We start from the raw sequence: 16,954 nt of genomic DNA on the forward strand, positions 1-16,954 counted from the left end.
CCCTTCTAAGGGGGGCAGGACTACAGCTCACCCGGCTAGGGGTGCGGCAGGACAGTTCGGGTCTGTGTGTCCATTGCCTCAGCCTGCCCCGGGGACCTGTGGTCCGGGAGGAAATGCCCCATCTGGTGTCCCCAGGCGTGGAGGGGGCGCCTGCGGGGCGTGATCGAGGGGGGGATTGTGTGTGTGGCCGAGCTTGGCCCCGCCCCTCCCCCTATCCCCACCCCAAACCCACTTAATGAAATCAAGCTGGCCCCGCGGAGCCAGAGCCGGAGCCGGGAGGGAGGAAGGAGGCGGGAGGGAGGGGAGGTGGAGGGGGAGGGGGGAGGGCGGGCGGCAGCCCAGAGCCGAGGCCACCGGGCACTGCCACGGACTCACTCTGTCCACCTGGCGGGAGCACCCTGTGAGCGAAGGAACTGGTGAGTCCCAGGGGCCTCTCCTCTTTCCGCAGAGACTGGGGGCATCTCGGAGTTTAGGGGGCCGGTTTTGGGGGCTTCTCTAAGTCTGTGTGAGCTTTGAGTGTGTGTTGGAAGCTGCGGTTTGTGTGTGATCCGTGCTAAGGTGGCGGGTGGCGGGATGTGTGTGTGTCTTGGTTGTCTCCCAAGTGCAGTGCTGGGTTGGCCCAAGTGTTGTGTGTGCAGTTATGTGTGTGCAGTTGGGGCCTTGCTGTAGGGGATGCGTTGCTCTTGGAAAGTGGGTGCCGGGGTGGGTGTTCCCCGGGGCCTCGGGAGGGTGGCGTGGACAGGGTGGTCCGGCCTGTGGGGATCCATGGTGGGTCCTGGGTATGTATGTGCACGTGTTGTCAGAGAACCAGCCCGTTGTGTGTCGGCGTGTGTTCTCTGTGGATCTGTGCTGGTGGCCTTGTAGCTCTCTGGGGTGTCAGAATGTCGTTCGTCTATGTGTTTTGTGCCTGTGTTGGGTGTGTGTATATTGTGCGTCTAGGCTGCTGCTGCTACTCGTGTGTGTGTGTGTGTGTGTGTGTGTGTGTGTGTGTGTGTGTGGCTTTCGAGCCCTTGGGACCCGGTCCCTCCCAGGCCTCCCCTCAAAGGGGCCCAGGTCCCTGTCCTCGACTGCCCCGGAGCAGGGGGTGGGACGCTTCAGCCAGACCCCTCCCCCCAAAGTCACTAATTGAAGCCAGGTTTTTGTGGGTTGCCCCTCCCCCTCTGGCCACCAGTCTCTGAATGGGGGTGGGGCAGCCGCTCTGGCCCCTCAGCCTCAGGTCTTGGGGTACCTGGGCCTTTGGGATGGATTTGCAACCTCTGCCTATTCCTGACCTCAAGTGGGGCCATCACACCTGAAAACAATAAACCCGGAATGAGCTGGGCTCTCAAGAGAAGCTGTGCTGCCTGCTGGAGTCCTGGTCAATCACATGGTATCACTAAGTGACACCTATGTTGTGCCAACCACCGCTATTTCTTGTCCTGACAGTAGTCCAGAGAGGTGGCCTTGTGCCCATTGTACAGACGTGGACACCGAGGCTAAGCGGGGTGATGTGCCCGGCCTCAGGACACACAGCTGGGAAGTGACCTCCTCCTAGATATTTGGAGCCACCTCTTGGGTCAGGCTCAGCCCTGACTGGTGGTGTGACCCTGGGCAGGCCATTCCGTGTCGGGCCTGGGTTTCCTCTTGGGTAAAACGGGAGGGGGTGGCCTGATCCCACCTCCTAATGGCCTGTGAGTTTCTGGGTCCTAGACACAATGAGGACCCAGGCAGGAGGTGAGGACAGCTGATGGGCAGACAGATCATTTCAGAGCTGCCCAGGCCCCAGTGCACCCATTTTAAGATGGGAAACTGAGGCCCAGAGAGGTCGGGGGGCTCAGCAAGCAAGGTCGCACAACCATCTCCTGCGAGGCCCAGCTGGCTCCCCATATTTTCCTGTACCTTTCCTGGGGAGCCCCAAGGAGGGGGATGGCGGGGGGCGTGAGGGACTCTGAGAGTCAGAGTCTCAGCCTTTACGAGCTGGAGGTAGTTTGTGTGGCTTCTTTCCTTATCCTCTGGCCTGACCCCAAGGCTCAAGGGAAAAGAGACATTTTTCTCTAACTTACTGCTCTGTGTATGTGTGTGTGTGTGTTTCATGTCCTGGATTTCTCCTTGGCCAGAGCTGAGATTTCATTCAATGAGGTAAAAAATTTGGTCTCTCCTGCTCAAGAAGGGGAGACAAAAAGCAAAATGATACATCAGGGGAGGCCAAATTTTTGCTGATGTGAGGTGGGAAAGGCTGGCTGGTCCTGGATCTCTGCTGGGGTTGAAATTCAGCCGCTCCTGAACTCCCCCTTCCCATGGGGAGGACTTTCTGAATTGGAACACCTCTGTGGGGCGAGCCCTGTGCTCACCTCCCCACCCCGCCCCCAGGTCACAGACGGGGAATGTGAGGCCCAGAGGGGCCGGCAGCAGAACTAGACCCAGATGGAGCCAGGATTCTAATCCTGATCTAAGCAATCTCATGACTCTGCTGCCTGCAGACCTTCAGTGCAGCAACTTCACAGCCAGGCCCCCAGGAAAGGCCCCACTGGTCAGAGGTGCTCTCTATGGGGAGAGGTGTCAGCTGCTGCCATGAAAAGTTTCTCCTGGGCTTGACTCAAGGAGGAAGGCAGGGAGGTGCTTGGTGAGAGACAAAAACCTCAAAGCTCAAAGCTGTCTGTAGGAACCTTTTCTAAACCTGCCAGCATGGGGAGGGCCCCGGAGGACTCCTGAAGTTTGTGGGACATCTCAAATCCTGATTCCAGCCGACAAGGGATGTCAACCAGGGGGTGTGAGCCCGTGCCTAGACTAGCCCCAGGCACAGGAGGGTGCCTGTGTGTACATGTCACAAAGAAGAAAGTTCACACCCCAGTTCCGATGCTTATGTCTGTGTGTCCTTGGGCGGGTCACTGTCTGTCTCTGAGCCTCTGTTTTCTCATCTGAAACATGGAAACAGTGCTAGTGCAAAAGGGCTTCTATGGAATTGAACCCACAGAAGGGGCTCAGAGGAGTAACCTGGGCTGAAAGTACATAGTGACCAACTCATTTCAAGGTGGTGGTGTCCCTGGTGTATCTTTTTTTTTTTTTTTGCCATCTGAGCTGTTTTGTCCAAATTCATGTCACATTGGGAGGCCCCAGGTCATTTGGAACAAGACACACCATGGCCCAGCGTCATTCCTACATCATCTCCTGAACCCATCAGTCCCCACAAGGTTGGGACTGTTGCATGTTTTGCAAAACAGGACCTGAGCCTGGGAGCTCAAGGGGACCTGCAGTCCAGGTGTTGGACATCCGACGTCCTCCTCCAGCACAGGAACAGGCTGTGTGGCCCTAGGCCTTTCCCTTGCCTTCTCTGGGCCCCTGTCTCCCCATCCCAACCCCCTGAGAGAGGGCACCTGAGTCGGGGGTATCGTAAGGCTTTTCGGTCTTGGTTCTTGCAGGCCCACCCAGCGCCAGGGGCCTGTGCCCTCGGCTGGGCTGGGGCTCCTGGGGGGCAGCGGGTGGGCCCAGGAAGGGGCACCTGAGTTTGTCTGAGAGCCCAGGTGGACTCACACCAGCGGGAGAGTTAGCACTTTAGAAGCCGGGCTCCTCCATAAAGCTGGGCCATAAGGAATTTATTAGTCAGCCGAGCTGTCTGGGCCGGAGAGGGTCTGGGGGTTCATGGCGGGAGCAGCCTTCTACTGGGGGAGGGAGGTATGGGCTTCGTCTGGATCCCATTTGGTTGCGGCCATAGGACGCAGGCTCCGGCTTTGTTTCAGGCAGGAGGGTTCCCCTGGGGCTCCCAGGCTCTGCTTCGAGCCTTGAGATGGGGTTAGCTGTGGGGCACATGCACACACAGGCCTCTGCTGAGTTCAGAATCTGGATGCTTCGAAACCTATGAATCTTCTGGAGACAGGATGGGACTGCAGAGGGGTGAGGGGCTTAGGGAAGGACTCCCCAGAGGAGGGGTTCAGCTCTCTGTTTCTCACTGAGCCTGACCATTGCCTGTATCCAAACTGGAGCTCTTGGAGTTCCTGCTGTGGCTCAGCGGTAATGAAACCAAATAGTAATCATTAGGAGGCAGGTTTGATCCCTGGCCCCACTCAGTGGCTTAAGGATCTGGCATTGCCATGAACTGTGGTGTAGGTCCCATACATGGCTCCGATCCTGCGTTGCCGTGGCTGTGGTGTAGGCTGAGAGTTGCAGCTCTGATTCGACCCCTAGCCTGGGAACTTCCATTTGCCGCGAGTGCGGCCTTGAAAAGCAAACAAACAAAAACAAAAACACACCTGAATTCTTCCTTAACAAGTCACTTACCCCTCTGAGCCTCAGTTTCCTCACCTGGAAAATGGGAAGAATACAGTATCTTCCCTATTGGGTAGTTCTCAGGAGTCAGTGAGAAACTTCATGTAAGGAACATCCAAGTGCCTAGCTCGCGGCAGGCAAGGAAAGGGTAAATTCTTAGGATTGATTCAGCCAAGTCCATCAAGATACATTTATGGAGCACTTGCTGTATACTGATATGATGTGAAACCCTGAGGGTGCTGTGATAAATGAGGCTCAGCCCTTGCCCTCCAGAAGCTCAGGGTGAAGTTGGGGGGACAGGTGTGTACCCTCAGGATAGAGTCCATTGTATGGAGGCTCAGACCCTGGGGAAGGGAGGGAGCGACTTGCTGGGGTAGGTTCTGTGTCCCCTGAGACCCCGGGTCCCACGCTGACATCTCTCGTGCCTCGCTTCCCCACAGGTCCTGGGCAACATGGTTTTCGAGGGGGCCTCCAGCCTCGCTGTGTCCCTGTTGCTGCTCATGCGGGCCCTGCCCTCAGCGTCCTACTCCGTGTCCCTGCAGGGCACCTTCCTGGAGGACACAGGGGGCAGTGGGGAGGCCGAGGGCTCGTCGGCCTCCTCCCCAAGCCTCCCGCCACCCCGGACCCCAGCCCTCAGCCCCACATCCCTGGGGCCCCAGCCCACCCCCTGGCAGGCCCCAAGCCCCCCACCAACTTCCTGGATGGCATCGTGGATTTCTTCCGCCAGTATGTGATGCTCATCGCCGTGGTGGGCTCCCTGGTGTTCCTGCTGATGTTTATTGTCTGTGCCGCTGTCATCACTCGCCAGAAGCACAAGGCCTCTGCCTACTACCCCTCGTCCTTCCCTAAGAAGAAGTATGTGGACCAGAGTGACCGGGCCGGGGGCCCCCGAGCCTTCAGCGAGGTCCCCGACAGGGCCCCCGACGGCAGGCCCGAGGAGGCCCGGGATTCCTCCCAGCAGCTCCAGGCTGACATCCTTGCCGCCACACAGAACCTCAAGTCTCCCGCTAGGGCCACCTTGGGCGGTGGAGACGGAGCCCGGATGATGGAGGGCAAGTCAGAGGAAGAGGAGAAAGGCGCCCGGGAGGTGGACCAGGACGCCCAGGGACAGGAGGTCCTGGCAGAGGAACCAGACGTGCCATCTGAGGAGCCCTGCCCAGCGGAGGTGGCTGGTGAAGGTCAAGGGGAGCCAGAAGCGGCTCCCTTGTTAGCCCAGGAAACTGGGGCCCAAGCCAGTTCCCCCGAAAGCCCCTGTGCTTGCAGCAGTGTCTCCCCCAGCATCTAACAGGCCTCTAGGGCTGCCGGCCCTGACTGTCGGACCCCTGGTGGTCACCTCCTGGGGCACAGAAAGGCCCTTTGGCCCTACTGCTCTCTGGCACCCTGTCCTTGGCCACTCCCCGCTGCAGATCCCAGCCCATCTCATCCTCCTCCAGCGGGCAGAGATGCTGGCCTCTCTTCCACCTCAGGAATCTCACTGACTTCCAGAACATGTATCCTTACAGCCCCAAGGGCTCCATCCCTTGGGGACATGGAGCGGGGGATTGTGTCCTTGTCACAGCCATATCCATCGGGAAATGTGTGTCTCATCCGATCCCTTGTGACATCGCTGCTTTCCATCAAGGTAGGAAAGAAAAACAGAAGAAGAGTTTTGGAAGAGGTTGAACAGGAGATGCAGAGGGGCCTGGGGTTGGAGTAGTGAGAGCTAATGCCGAGGATCCATCTGGAAGCTTCGGTGAGGGACCCCCGCACACGTCACAACAGGCCCCTAAATGAGCATTTCCCAAACCGAGTTCCCTGGAAGAAAGATTCTGAGGTCCATTGAGTTGAGGAAACACTGCCTCTCTGCTCCACGCCACCCTGGCTTCCCCCCCGGAGTGGCCCAAGGCTCTGACAAGTCCTGCAGTAAAGACGCCCATGGAATCTGATTTTGCTTAGCCTTGCCAAACTGCTTTTGACTGAGGCGTATTTTGTTTTTGTTTTTGTTTTAGAGCTACAGAGTAAAATTCTGCAGGGCACACTCTGGAAGTTACAGCTCTAAATGTTCCTGAAAGTGCCCTCTCCCCAGTTTCTGGGGGTGGGGTGGGGCTGGAGCTCAGCCCTCTCAGGGGTGCCTCTCATCCGCTACTGCTACCCAGTGAGGCAGATGAATGGACTCTCTCTTACCTAAAGCAGCTTAGAAGCTGGGGGCTGTGTGTGTGAGGAGCCCCCACTCTGGGGGGAGTCTGAGGGGATGGAGGAGGGTTTCCGACACCCAGCCTGGAGCAGGGGGGGGCCCTGGTACCCCACCCTCCACACACTCTCATCTGGCAGCCTGTGCCTACAGCATTCTTTACTCCTCGACAAGGGAGCCTGAGCTCCGTCCTGATCTGGGGAGGCTCTGGGTGGGGGGTCCTCTTCCCCATCCCTCCATCTGGGTCCCCCTAACCTCTGCACAACTCTCCAGGTGCTGAGATATAACAAACCAGCACAATAAACCTTTATTCTGGCCTGAGTGTCCCTGGCTTTCTGAGTCTGCTGGGAGATGGGGGGCATCGCCCTAGGGCTGTTCTGTGGGGGTGGGGCAACTTTCCAGGGGACACATTGGCCAGGCCCTAGGGGCTAAATGGGCAGATTGACGTGCGAAAGGGAGGGAGGGACCGATGCCCCATGGGAACTGGGCAGGAGCTTGTGCCCCACCAGCCCTGGACTTGTGGCCACAGAGAGGCAGGTTCCACATGTGGCTCTGCTATGTCGTGTGACTGAGGGAGAGTCACCCACCTCCTGGAGGAAACAGGGGCCGTGGAGGGGCTCGGGGCTGGGGTTTGGGGTTCCCCTCCCCCTGCAGGGGGGCTGATGACTGGCATGGGTCTCAGGGACACACCCTTGGCCAATGGTACTTGGGTTGGAGGCCGCCCTGGCCTTTGTCTCCTTGCCTGCCAGGCTCCTCCTTGCCTTTGATGACAAGTTCCTGCAGCCATGGCCCCCCCTCTGCTCTGGAGCTGCCAGCTGGAATCCAGATGCGGCTGGGCTGGAGCACGTGCTAGATCCCCGGGGTGATGGGGGCCGGGAGGCCATCCCTCCTGCAGCCCCTCTCCTCCGCTTGACCCCACATCCATCGGGAGGGGCCGGGGTTTGTGTTTCAGGACACACAATGGCCTCTGTCTTGCTCAGTAGGGGAGGGCCCTCCCTCTCTCAGCCCAGACAGGCTTCCGCTGGAGAACCAAGGGAGACTTGAGTACAAATACCGAATACCCGGATGCTGGGTGGCTGTGACCAAGTTACTCAACTTCTCCGTGTGTGACAGGCTCTCTCCTTGCTCCTGAGCTCCCGCGGGGTCCTACACACTGGGGTGTGGCTGGGAAGGCCTTGAAGCTTCCCCTGGACAGGCAAAACCCAGGTAAGACTAGCAGGCATTGGAGCTCCCTGGGGAATGGACAGGAAGGTTTCCCAACCAGCAGCAACCTTGTCAGTGGCTCACCATTAATGCCTGACTGGGCCCCCCAGAGGATGTGGAGTGTGTGGCATTGGCCATAGTCTGTGTCCCCAGGGACTGGAGGAGGATTAAGGTGCTCATGTGAGCCCCAGCGCAGGAGTCAGCCTCTCTCTCACCTCTGAGTTTTACAGCTACTATTCCCTCTGCCCATGACACCCTTCCACCCCCCCTCCTTGCTAACTCGCATCTTTTAGCTTCTGCCTTAGATGTCACCTCCTCCTGGGAATCTTCCCTGACACTGCCCCCTACCCCAGTTTCTCTTCCACAGCCCCCTGGGCTCAAAGATGGTGATAATTGTTTCCAATTAATGAGCATCTGTTATGTGCCAGGCACTGTTCTGAGCTGCAGGCGTCGTTAATCCTGTGGGGTGGGCACTGTTTTCATTCCCATGTTACAGGTGAGGAAACTAAGGCCCAGAGAGCTGAAGCCAGTTGCCCATACATTCAGGATTCTAGCCCCACAGTCTGGTTCTGGAGTCTGAGATCTCTGCTGGGCTCTACTGCTTGTTTTTTTTTTTTTTTTTTTTTTCTTTTTTTTTTTTCTCTTTTTAGTGCCACACCCTAGGCATATGGAAGTTCCCAGTTTAGGGGTTGAATCAGAGCTACAGCTGCCAGACTACACCACAGCCACAGCAACGCCAGATCCAAGCCACATCTGGGACCTCCACTGCAGCTTGCAGCAACGTTGGGTCCTTAACCCATTGAGTGAGGCCAGGGATGGAACCCATGTCCTTTTGGAGACTGTCTGGGATCCTTAACCCACTGAGCCACAATGGCAACTCCTCTACTGCTTTTTTGATGGATGGACGAGTGATCGAAGGAAGGAAGGAAGCCTCTGGGGAGGGGATAGCAGGATGCCACTGCCACCAGGGCTTTGAGCCCCTCCAGTCTGGTCCCGCATCTGCGATGAAGTTACAGGAGGGGCCTTTTACGGCTGCATATCTGGCTGGACCAGGGAGGAGTGAGCCATGGAGGGAGACTGGTGGGGCCTGTGGGGCTGGAACAAAACGAGGGGGAAGGACGGGGCTTAGGGGTGGGGTGAGGGGTTCCAGTGTTCCTGGGGAATAGGCCCCCACTGTCCCAGGGCTTATAAAACCACACAGCTGCTTCCGGCCTGGGAGTCTGTCCCTGGGCCAGTTGCCATGGGGTAGTGGTGGCGGGGGTGATGGGCACCGAGAAAAACCACCCCAAGACACAAACCTCAGCTCGGTGCAGGAAGGGGACTTCTGGTGACATCCTTGGGGGTGCTAAAGAGCCCCCCTTCCCCTGCCGTGCCCTGCCCTGATCACTTGGCAGGCTGGGTGCACTGTGGCTGGGGTCATATCTAGGGCGACAGCAGTAGGGGCAGAACCCACCCCGCCCCTGGCAGCTCTGTGCCAGGCGCATCATCTTTAACCCTCTTGGGGTCCTCAAACTAGTTTGGGCACTTGGGGGAGATTCCCTGGGTCACTGCCAACTCCATGCTTGCTCTCCTGGCTGTGTGGCCTTGGGTGAGTCGCCTCACCTCTCTGGGTCTCCATTTCCATGTGTGTCAAGAGGATGATCCTCCCCTGCCTGGCGGGGCTCTCCACCTGCACAGTGGGATTACCTGGGAGCTTTGAAAAATCCTGATTTCTGAAGCCCACCCAGACCAATGAAATCAGAGTGTCTGAGGCTGTGGCTGGGCAGTGGTCACTGCCAAGGGGCAAAATCCATGAGGAGAGGAGCCTTGGGTGCAGGATCCATCCATCACTGTCTCCCCAGCACATGGCGCGGTGCCTGGCACCAAGCAGGTGCTCCATGTGTGCACATGTGTGTGAGGCTAAAGGGCGGCGGCGTGCCCGCACACCCATAACCACATTTAACCCTCCCCACAATCTCCACGGAGAGAGGAGCAATATCATTACCACCATTGTACAGATGAGAAAACTGAGGCTCAGAGGGGTATAGTGGCTTGCCTGAGGTCACACAGCCAAGCAAAGCTGGGGTTCGAATCCAGGTCTATCTGGCTCCTCAGGCTGGACCCCTCAGCGCTGAGCCTCCCTCCTCCTTTTATTTATTTTTATTATTATTATTATTTTTTTTTGCTTTTTAAGGCCACACCCACGGCATGTGGAGTTTCCCAGGCTGGGTTGAATCTGAGCTGTAGCTGCCAGCCTACACCACAGCCATAGAAACGAGGGATCTGAGCCGCGTCTGCGACCTACACCACAGCTCATGGCAACGCTGGATCCTTAACCCACTGATCGAGGCCAGGGATTGAACCCGCGTCCTCGTGGTTGCTAGTCAGATTCGTTAACCACGGAGCCACGACGGGAACTCCTCTCCCTCCTCATTTTAGAACTTCATGGTCCAGAGGTAGAGCCCATTCCCTGATGGTGGGCTGGGGGCGCATGTGTTTTGTGTCCACTGCATTTCGTCTTGGATCCTCCTTCCCTGTCCCAACCCCACCCTGCCTCCCAGGGTGGTGACAGTGGCTGCTCAGCACTGTGGGTCTGGCCTGTTTTGTCCACATTCATCGAGGTTTGGCATCCTCATCTTCCCTGGTTGGGGTTAAGTAACCCTTTGGGTTCCCAGGTGGCCCAGGAGCAAGGGTCCAAAATCTTTTGTTTTCCAATAACAACTATTTAATGAGCACCTTCTCTGTGCCAGGTACTGGGGAGAAACTGTTAAGAAAACAGATCTGAGGCTATATTCTAGGGGAGGAGAAGCTTCATCAAAGAATCACCCAGATGCAACCACAATGATTAATAACAGGAAGAGCAGCCCTTTATAAACGAATTGTTATGCACATCTCAGGTGTTTGGCCCATATTACTTCTTCCAGCTTTTCTGAGGTCTAAGTGACACACAATAAAATGAACGTTTTCGAAGTGTACAATTTGTATTTTTGACATATGTATATATAAGCATCACCCCAATTAAGATAATGGACAAATCCATCACCCCTTTGTAATCTCTCCTTTTTGCGGGGTGGGGGCACGCCTGTGGCATGCAGAAGTCCCCTGGGCCAGGGATGGAATCCAAGCCACAGCAGTGACAATGCTGAATAGGCCACCAGGGTACTCCCTGTAATCTCTCCTTTCTGCTCATCTCCCGCCCCCAGGTCCCAGGCAACTATTGATCTGCTTTCTGTCACTATGAATCATTTTTCTGGAATTTTGTTTAAATGGAACCATATAGTATGTACTCTTTTTTGGGGGGGTGGGGTCTGGCTTCTTTCACTCAGCATAAATATTTTGAGATTTATTTATGTTATTGTATCTGCCAATGTTTCACTCCTTTTCATTGCCGAGTAGTATTTATTCCCTTGTATGGCCGTATGAAAATTTGTTTATCTGTCCACCTATTGGTAGAAAGCTAGGAAATGCTGATATTATTTTATCTCTTCCTCTTAACCTTATTAGTGAGATGGTCATTATTTCGCCCCATTTTACAGATGAGACAAACAGAGACTCAGAGAGGTAACTTATCCAAGGTCACACGGCCAGTAGTTGGAGCATAGCATTTTAAATAGTGAGAATGTTTCAACTAAATCATTTTAGGGAACCTCCAAAGTTCAGAGGATATCTGGCTAGCCCCTCATTTTATACTTTGGCATCTGAGGACCAGACAGAGGTTGGGACTCATCCAAAACTGGGTGAGAAGTCGGGGCTCCTGTGGGCAGTCTCGTGCTGTGTCTGGCTCTTCCTCTGGTATGGGGGAAGGATCTGTCTGCAGTGGGACAGGGATTTGCCATTTTTTCAGGAGGTTTTAATTTCAGGATTCCTCCGGCTGCTCAGAAATAGCAGGAAGGATTTGATGCTGGCTCCAGGACCCCGGAGGTTCCCTCGCAGCTGCTCCCCTCCTCAGGCGGGTGCAGGTTTTATGGCGGCAGCTGCAAAGTATAAAATAGCCCTGCTCGTAAATCTGCCCTTGCAGGGTCCCCAGTGCCAGAGGCCTCTGAGATGCTCACCACCGGCCTCCCACTACCCGCTGGGGCCCCGAGGGACACCGAGGATGCCCAGGTTGGCTGGAGGGTCCAGGTCTAGGGTGGCCACCTGCAGCCTCTCCCTTACGGTTTGGGGAACTGGATTCAGCTGGAGGGGCTGGAAGGGAAAAAGAAGGAACTGGGGTCACAAAGGGGTTGAGGACTGGAGACATGTGGAGAGGGGGAAGTAGTGGACATGGACATAAGGAACCAGGAGAGACCCAATTAGGCCCCTCCTAGCTGTGTGACTTGGCCATGCCACCTTTTTTTTTTTTTTTTTTTTTTAAATTTTTTTTGGCCACCCTGTGGAATATGGAGATCTCAGGGATAAGATCTGAGCCACAGTTGTGACCCACGCGATCCTTAACCCACAGTTGCCAGACTAGGGATTGAACCTATATCCCAGCGCCCAGAGATGCTGCCAATCCTTTTGTGCCACAGCTGGAACTCCCATGTCACCTTTTTGAACTATGGGTTCCTTACTTGTAAAACTGTGACTACAGCCTTTGCTCTCCCCAGAAAGCTGCAAGGTCAGTATCTGTGAATATACTTTACAGCATGCAGGCCAGGGTAGCCTGGTGGTCAGAGGTTCAGATGATGCAGGTTTGAATCTCAACTCTGCCACCTCCCACGTGTGTGACCTTGGGCAAGTCAGCCTCTCTGGGTGGAGTTCCCTCATCTGTGAAATGGGACCCTGAGTTCATTCCCTTCAAGTGCTTTGACAAGCACCCCCCCCCCATGAGTGCTCAATAAATGGGAGCTTGTGTTGGCTGTAAACTGTAAAGGGCTGTGCCCCCCAAGAAGCGAAAAGAGGGAAACTTCTGTCTCTAAAGGTCTGGCTGTTCTGTGAGTCACTTCTTTCCAGGTATAGGTTTAGAAGCTTCAGAGTCATAAGATTAGTGATTTGAGATGCCTAGAACTTGTGAGTTTAAACATCTATTCTCTGGGGGCAGGGACAAGGGTCCCAGATGAGCTGATGAGACCAGAGCACTGCCAGCAGCCAGGAAAGTCCCATGAACTCTGGGGAGGAGGTGATGAATGTGTCCAGAGACAGGCTGCCATGGCCCTCTGGGTGGTGAAAAGTCACCTCCAGCCCATGCGCCCCTCTGCAGGGGTCTGGTGCCCAGTGGGGGCCAGGGGGCACACTGCAGCTGTCCCCTGTCTTCCTCTGGGATGTGGTGACCCCAGCCAGGGCTGGAATGTTGTCTGGCAGGCATGGCTGCAGATGTGGCCGGCAATGTGAGCTGGGAGCCCAGGGACTCACTTGGGGGCCCTCTGGAGCAGGCACGGGGCTATTTCTGGGGGTTGGCAAGGTGAAGGGGACACAGGGGGATTAATTGTCAGGTGACCTGGAGTAACTCCCCTCCCCTCTCTGCTGTGTTCCCATCTATAAAACAACCCAAAGGCTTAGATGGACCAGAAGCCCTGCCAGGTGCAGTGGGGGAAGGGCAGAGGGTGTCTGCATCCTGAGAGACTGTGGTTCGAATCCCGCTTCCAGGATGTGTGACCTTGGGCAGTTTTGGCTCCCTTTCGGAGCCTCAGTGCTTCACCTGTGAAAGCACAGGTCCTGTCCTCTACGAGGTCAGGATGAGAAAATGCTTTTTGAAACCCCTCTGAGGATCCAGGCCTCTCACCTCTGTGCTTCCTCAAGGTTTAAATCTCTCCACGAGGGGATCTTCCCATCACTTCTTCTGTGCCCCCAGTGCGGCAAGCAAGGCACCAAGCACTTTTCTCTATACTCTATACTGGATCCTCACAAAGCTGAGGAGGCAGGGATGTTATCCACCTTATGCAGAGGAAGGCATGGAAGCTCAGAGAGGCCTAGCGACTTGCCCAAGGTCACACAGCCAGAAAGAGCTCCAGCTGGGCTTTGAACCTCCTGGGCTTGTTGGATCCCACAGCTAGTGCCCTAACCACAGCTCCACGCTGCCTGCGAGGCTATTCATGAGTGAATGAATCCATGCATGCAGGATAATGGGGTTGGAGGAGGGGGCCAGAGGCCACTGTGTCCAAACTTCCATGTGACCCTAGAGGTGGTGGCAGGGACGTCATCACAGCTGCTGGGTGTTCCACTGTCTGGGTCTGCGCCGTGGAAAGGCAGCAAAGAGAGCTTTGGACACTACGGACCACGGGATCAGGCCCCGCCTCCTCGCAAACAGCGCCTGCGCGTACCTTTCCTGGGGCGGGGACTCCGGCCTGTGGGAGCGGGCCTCCCAGCCCCTCGCACCACCACCCAGCAGGTGACCCAAGGCGCCTGCGAGGTCACATGGCCGGTGAGTGATCAAGCCAGTCCATTGGACTCCAAGGCTTAGCTCTGCCCAGGACACTGCTCATCGCAGACGCTGAGATGCCACTGGGTCTGGGGTCAAGCCCACAGCCCTGGGCCCTCCAGAGGTATGAACTTGGAGGTGGGGGACCATGTAGGCACCGGCCCTGGACCCGGAGTCCCACAGTGGAGGTCAGCTCTGCCCTCTCTCTAGCTGTGCCGCCTGGGGCAAGTCGCTCACCCTCCCTGGGTCTCAGCTGCCTCTTCCACAAAGGAAAAGGGAGGCTTGCTCTGGGTTTCAGCCAGCTCATGGGCCTCAGATGTGATTCCTGTGTGAGGCGTTATTGTCAGCAGCTGGGAAAAGGGCTGCTGGAGGCCATTTTTCTTGCAGAAAAAAGAATCACTCAATTTTTGGGCAACAGGATCTTGGGAGAACCTGGCTTTTTGGTCCCTTCGAATCCATCCCAGGGTGGTTAATCTCCCATGTTAAGAGACCTCAGGAAAATTCTCCCAGCTCCTCTGACCATGTCTCCAGCGTCTGAGCAAACCCTCACGGTCAGGAAGCCCCTTCTTGCAACTAACAACATAAGTTGAGCAGGCTGGGCTTATGGGTGGATTTCCTCACAGCTCTGGCTGGAGGGACTGGGCCAGCCATTGGGCAGCCAGTTCGAAACACTTCTGAATTTTTTCCCATGACCTCTCACAGGATAAGAACATTTCGTCTTTGTCCAGATCTGATCTCTGCGCTGTCTGGTTTGGATCAGATGGTGGGGGGAGGCCTTTTGAAGGGTCCTATGGCAACATCCACCAAGGTTGTCTGTGTCCTTGTCCTTTGCTCCATAAATTCTTTCCTGGAAACTGCTTACAGAAACACCTGTGGGTGGGCTCTGAGATGGGCCTGCAAGGATGTTTGTGCTAGTGTTGTTTATTTATTTTTTTGTTATTAAGGCTGCACCTGTGGCATATGGAAGTTTCCTGGCTAGGGGTCGATTCTGAGCTGCAGCTGCATGTCTACACCACAGCCACAGGCCCTGCCAGATCCCAGCGGCATCTGTGACCTATGCTGCAGCTTGCGGCAACGCCAGATCCTTAACCCACTGAGTGAGGCCAGGGATTAAACCCGCATCCTCATGGATACTAGTTGGGGTCTTAACCCACTGAGCCACATGGGAACTCCCAGCATTGTTTAGAATAAGTGAAACAAAGGGACGCTGCTTACATGCCCATCAGTGTGGGAGGGCTTAAGAGACGGTGGCTGGTCCAGTGAGAGGATGCTCATTGAGAACTGGCCTTGGGGCAGAGGTCTGGACGTAACAACTACTGTACTATTTTCCAGGTTGCTTTTCGCATAAATGATTCCATGTGAAAAATCACTCCAAAGTTGGTTTGATGAGCTTTGCTGTGTGGGAGGAGGAAAGCGCACCTGCTCAGTGAATTCTCGGCGGAAGGGGGAACCCAGGAGTAAGGTGACAGGTCCCATGGTGGGTGAGGAGCGGGGAGGGCTCAGGTCCCAGCTCTGGCCTGGCAGCTCCTCCTGGTGGTCTGTGGTCTGCCTTGTGTGAGGGGGAAGGGCGTCCCTGGCTCGGTGGACTCACACCTGGGAGTTACCTGTTTAAGGTGTGGGCCCAGACTTCCGCTCACGGGGTTGTCAGGCACCCCCCAGAATGGAGTGAGCCAGCTCAGAGTGCCTCTGGGTCAGGTGTGGGGGCAGAGCGGGCCCTGGGTGAGTTCAGGAAGGGAGATCACAGATGGCAGAGCTGGAGGACCCTTGTGACATCACAAGTTTCCCAGGCCATCCTGCACATGGGTGTCTTTACAGATGCATGGTTCACTCCTGCCTGCCGGGTCCTGAGGGGAGTGGGGCAGGGCTTGCCAAGGCAGAGGGTACAAGTGTGGCATTTTCCGAGGGGCTGCCAAAAGACTCTTCCAAAATGTGTCGCCAGTTTCCATACCTATCGTGGTCTAAGAGTGGTTCTGTTTCCCCACATCCTTGACAGCATTGTGTGTTTCCAGTTAAATAGATGATACATGCTGTTCTATTATTTTCATTATGGTTCCCTGATTACTGGTGAGAAAGGGGTTTTAACCTTACAGATTGCCTCTCTGAATCACCTTTTCTATCCTTTGTTTCCACCTACATTGGTTGGGTGTCCACCGATTTTCAATTTTCTTGAGCCACAAAATCCTTTGTTCAAATAAACCCTTCCGAGGAATCCTAAATTAAATGAAAGCAGTGATGCATCCTGGAAGGGGGGTGGGATACCCAAAGGGCACCTGTTGTCCCCTCCCCCTCTGCAGGGGCCCCTCGGGCTCACAGTTTGCACACACTTGGTATAGTCCTACCACTCCAGCTACAACTGAGGAAAGTGAGATCCAGAGTCACCCAAAAAGGGAATGGCCAAGGCAGGTCTCCAGCCCAGGTGACCTCCCTCTGTCAGTATTCATTCAAGAAGGTAGATGATCCATCCATCCATGAGTGACTGTTTCATCACTTCCTTGCTGCGCCCTTCACTTTACTTGGTTTTTGTGTGATGGTGGTGGTACAGGCAGGGATGATGGCGGTGGAAGAGGAGTGATGTTGGTGGTGGAGGTGGTGATAAAGTGGTTGTGAAGTTGGTGGTGGAAGTGATGGGGAGGAGGTGGTCATGATGATGGTGGTGGTGGTGGTGGTGGAGGAGGTGGAGGAGGTGGTCATGATGGTGGTGGTAGAGGTGATGTGGTGGAGGTGATGAGGAGGTGGTCATGATGGTGGAGTTGGTAATGGTGGTGGTAGAGGTGATGATGGTGATGGTGGAAGTGATGGGGAGGAGGGGGTCATGATGTGGGTGGAGGAGGTGATGGTGGAGGTGGTGGTCGTGGTGGTGAACATCCTTGTCTTGTTCCTAATCTTCATGGGAGTTCTTCCAAATTTTTCCCACGGGCACGCTGTTTGCTGTAGTTTTCTGGTAAATGTCCTTTTCTTCCAGTTGAGGAAATTCCTTTCTATTCTTAGGTTGCCAAGATTTTTGCATCGCACATGGGTATTGA

The 16,954-nt window shown here is 55.5% G+C and overlaps 1 protein-coding gene across 1 annotated transcript; it reads left to right on the plus strand.

Annotated features, from left to right (window-relative positions):
* Positions 307-6,733, plus strand: TMEM119 (transmembrane protein 119). The gene is given in 3 exon segments (XM_003359134.4): positions 307-416; positions 4,683-4,902; positions 4,905-6,733. Coding segments are annotated over 2 exon segments (831 nt in total). The 5' UTR covers positions 307-416; positions 4,683-4,694; the 3' UTR covers positions 5,528-6,733.

This window comes from Sus scrofa, chromosome 14, assembly GCF_000003025.6.
Source record: "Sus scrofa isolate TJ Tabasco breed Duroc chromosome 14, Sscrofa11.1, whole genome shotgun sequence".
Taxonomy (NCBI): domain Eukaryota; kingdom Metazoa; phylum Chordata; class Mammalia; order Artiodactyla; family Suidae; genus Sus; species Sus scrofa.